We start from the raw sequence: 3,806 nt of genomic DNA, 5'->3' as shown, positions 1-3,806 counted from the left end.
TCACTTTGGACTTCACATAGGACTTCAGCTGTCCTTTGTCGGACAGACGATCGAGCTTTCGCTTGAGACTAAAACAGTCATTCATGTCATGGCCAACATCCTCATGGAAACGGCAATGCTTGTTCTTGATCCGATTTTCAGCGGAACCTTTCATAGGAGTCGACTTTTCAAGAGTTAGCCGATCCTTAATTTCCAAGAGGATGGAGCAGCAGTCCTTGTGGAATTCATACCTTGGGACATACGGTTTCCACTCCTTTTTCTTCTTCTGGGCCGATTGATCAGAGTTATCAATGGCCCATACTTGCTTTTTCTTTTTGCTCTCTTCTGGCTTAGGAGCCGGCTGAGCAGGCCGACTCTCTTTCTGCCGGTCGGACTTCTTATGGTCCGACTACTTATTGGAGGAGCAGAGTTAGGTCGCCTGTATATAGGCTTCCGCCTCTCGCAAGGCTCCTTGCAGAGTAAAGATTTGTTAGCGGACGAGTTCGTACTTAAAAGTAGACTCGTCCTTCAGACCCTTGAAGAAGTCTGTGAAGGCGACCTCATCAGACAGCCCATGAATCTGGATTCGGACCAGATTGAACCGCCTGACGTAGGAACGCAAACCTTCTCTATCTCCCTGCTGTACATTGCCCAAGTCAAGACTTGTCTTTTTGGCAGGGATGTTCATAGAGAAGTTTGATGCAAACAAGAACGCAAGCGTCTTGAAGTTATTTATGCATCCAGCCGGCAGGTTGCCAAACCACTGCTGGGCTATGCCCTTCAGGGTGGCTGGAAAGCAACGACACCATGCGGCATCATCCAACCCCTATAAATACATGAGGTGGGTGTATGCTAGCAGGTGGTCTTCTAGGTTGGAGGTCCCGTCATAGGCTCCAACTAGAACGTTTTCAACTTTAGCCGGCTGTAAAGCTTCAGTTATTTCCCTGGAGAAAGAAGAGGGTTGATCTCCAAGGTGTTGCAGCCTAAATTGCCAGTCCATCGGTTGAGCCGTGTACCGCCTGTCCTCCATAGAGGGTAGGTTGCATGTAAGGTACAACTGGCGCCTGGTACAATGGTTGTGCCATGTACTGGGCGGACTGAATCACGTGCAGCCCAGACTGAACCCTTTGGCTGCTTGCTGGGGTCTCATGTACAGACTGTGAACACCGCACAGAGGTATTCCGAAAGCTGTCATGATAAGTCGACGTTGAAGCCGACTCTGATTGCTGGGTTCTCCTCTCCTCAATGTATTGCCGAGCGTCAGAGAACGTTTTCTTGCTACCATCCGGCTGTATGTGCAGGATGGGTTTTCTTGCGCCCGTTTTTGGGAAACGGAGCCGATTAAGGTCAAATTGGGGCCTGGCCTTCTCCTTAGGAGCAGGATGAGGAGTCGGCTGACGGTCCCTGACCGACTTCTGTTTGCCAGCTTGGGCTGGCTTCTTGGCTGACTGCTCCTTTCTGGGAGTAGGCGACTTCTTTGAGGCGAGCTGCTTGATTTCACCTCTAAGGCTGCTCAGGAGTGACATTAGCTCATCCCGAGTGACGGGAGTTGATCCTGCTGCCTGGGAAGGATCAACCGGCCGCCCCGAGGGCTTCTTTGGCTGACCAGCAATTTTGCTTGGCCCTTCCTGGTCATGGTGGCGCTCCCTCCTCTCCTTATTGCGGATGCGCTTAGAGATGAGGGATCCATTTGGATCCACATATGTTTCGACGTTAGCGTCGTCCCCTAAGTCATGGTCCGTTTGGACAAGTATATCATCTGGAGGCCGAATGGCCTCTGGATTTGGTACAGGTTCTTGTGAAGCCATTTCAGAGGTACTCTCCCCACAAATGGCGCCAAATGTTTCGGGGGTTTTTGTCCCTTGGGAGAGTTACAACACTGAGGATGCCTGTACCTGCAAAGCAAACGGACCGCCAGATGGTCGGGGGTCCGCCTCCGAAGATTAAGTTAGTAAATGTTCGGTAATAAAACTTGCGGAAATAAAGTTATCTGCTCGGATTCCAAGCTCAGATGATAAGTGACGTATTGTCTCGTATTGCGTGTAAAATTCTCTCTCTGTCTCTGTCTCGTCATAAATGACAGAATGTCCCTATTTATAGGGTCTTTTTGAAAAGTGTGCCCTCCTAGGATCTGGTGACCTAGGAATTAGGTCACGCCGTTTTGCGGCGCCTCGGGATTTGGGCCTTAGAAGGCCGCCATCCCAGGGCCAATGCCTGAGTGACACGTGTCACTGTGCCCAAAAGGATTCTGAAGCACCTTTTGAGTGACACGTGTCGCCACCTGAATGGTCCCTGCTGGACCTTCAGTCCACGTATGACGGAGAAGAGTCCACCCTCCACGTGTCATCATTCCATAGGTCCAAATGGCACCTATATGGAGGACACGTGGCGCTTTCTGATTGGGCCACCTGGCCGGGTATAAAATACCCAAATCAAGTACCTTTCACGTTGAATCATAATCGAATGAAACGAAAGTGTGGAAAGGTCTAGTGTTGCGGAAAGTTTTATTTCTTTTCTCTTCTCCCTGTTTTGGAAAACTTTATTTTAAGAAAACAGCTAATCCAGTTTGGTTGGTCCATGATATGGGTCCAATAGTGGTGTAGTTGGATGGGGCTTGCAAAGACCTTTCCAACGATATATTATAAGCCCAATTTCGATGAATATTGAGGAAGTTATGGCCAATTTACTAAATTGGGTCTGGTTTGGGCTTTATGTAGGGCCTAATATAATTTGTCATTCCTAATGCAATTAGGAATGGTTTTAGTCTTCTAGAACATCCTAGAAGGTTCTTTTCATTCCTAACTCAATTAGGACTTTTCAGAGTTTTAATCAAGATCAAATAGCATTTTCGAAGAAATTATATTATTTTATCTTCTAGTACGGTAAACTTATCAGATTTTCGAAAACGCATTGGAATTAAGATTGGCGTTCAACCCCAGGCCTTGGCGTCTGGAACCAGGCTTGGTGCCAGACGCTAGCCATTGGCGACTGGCGCTAACCACTAGTGCCTAGCGCCAATTAGCCAGGGTTAGCGCCAACGCTTTTTTGTGATCTTCAGACTATGTTTTGTTAAATTATCTTTTTTGGCTGATTTTTTTATAAATATCGTACTAAAAACTCCGTTTTCATCATCATCTACAATCATCATTCACCAATTATCATCAATTACCATTCATCAACTCTCTTCATTCACCAATTGCCAATACTCATCATCTTTCATTCATCAATTTTCATATAACATTAATTCTTTATTATTCAATTCTTTCTTGCTTTTTAATACAAAATTCCGCATTCACAAGATCTAGAAACACCTAGCCATATTCGAAGTTGCCTTCGCCCTAGACGTGAAAGGTTTAATTTATGAGGGTTTGGTCCCAAATCTCTCTTTCAATTATTTAATTTAATTGCTTTGTTTGATTATTATTTTCCTTGAAGTTACTAACGTGTGTATTTTGCTATTAGAAAGAGGTACGAGGCATCCAAGTAAGTGCTTTGTTGATTTATTGATATTATGATGTAGAAATCATGCTTAGATTGTTATTTTAATTCCTAGTATCATGTCTAGGGTAACTTTAATATTAAGTATGATTAAAAGTACGATGCTTCCTATTCTCTTCCTAATATTAATTCATGTTAGTATCATGTTAGGGTTAAAGCTTTGATTTTTATTGCTTAGTGACATGCTAGGGTTTATTATTAATCTTGTTAGTATCATGCCTCGGATCTTGCTATTTCTATTATGCTTTAATATTAACATGAACATGATTATGATTATGATTATTATAATTATTATTATTATTGATTATGTTGCTTGATACATTATTTAT

The 3,806-nt window shown here is 44.2% G+C and overlaps 1 protein-coding gene across 1 annotated transcript; it reads right to left on the bottom strand.

Moving 5' to 3' along the window:
- Positions 1-962: 962 nt before the first annotated feature.
- On the bottom strand, positions 963-1,787 carry LOC110704102 (brain acid soluble protein 1-like). Its single transcript, XM_021881883.1, has one exon. The coding sequence runs from the start codon at positions 1,785-1,787 to the stop codon at positions 963-965; it is 825 nt and encodes a 274-aa protein (XP_021737575.1).
- Positions 1,788-3,806: the final 2,019 nt, after the last annotated feature.

Source organism: Chenopodium quinoa, unplaced genomic scaffold, assembly GCF_001683475.1.
Source record: "Chenopodium quinoa cultivar QQ74 unplaced genomic scaffold, ASM168347v1, whole genome shotgun sequence".
In the NCBI taxonomy this organism is placed as follows: domain Eukaryota; kingdom Viridiplantae; phylum Streptophyta; class Magnoliopsida; order Caryophyllales; family Amaranthaceae; genus Chenopodium; species Chenopodium quinoa.
This window is presented reverse-complemented; position numbering and strand designations above follow the sequence as displayed.

What these genes read in the sequence shown, in the direction of transcription:
- LOC110704102 (XM_021881883.1), bottom strand. Translation starts at nt 1,787, where the DNA reads ATGGCTTCACAAGAACCTGTACCAAATCCAGAGGCCATTCGGCCTCCA.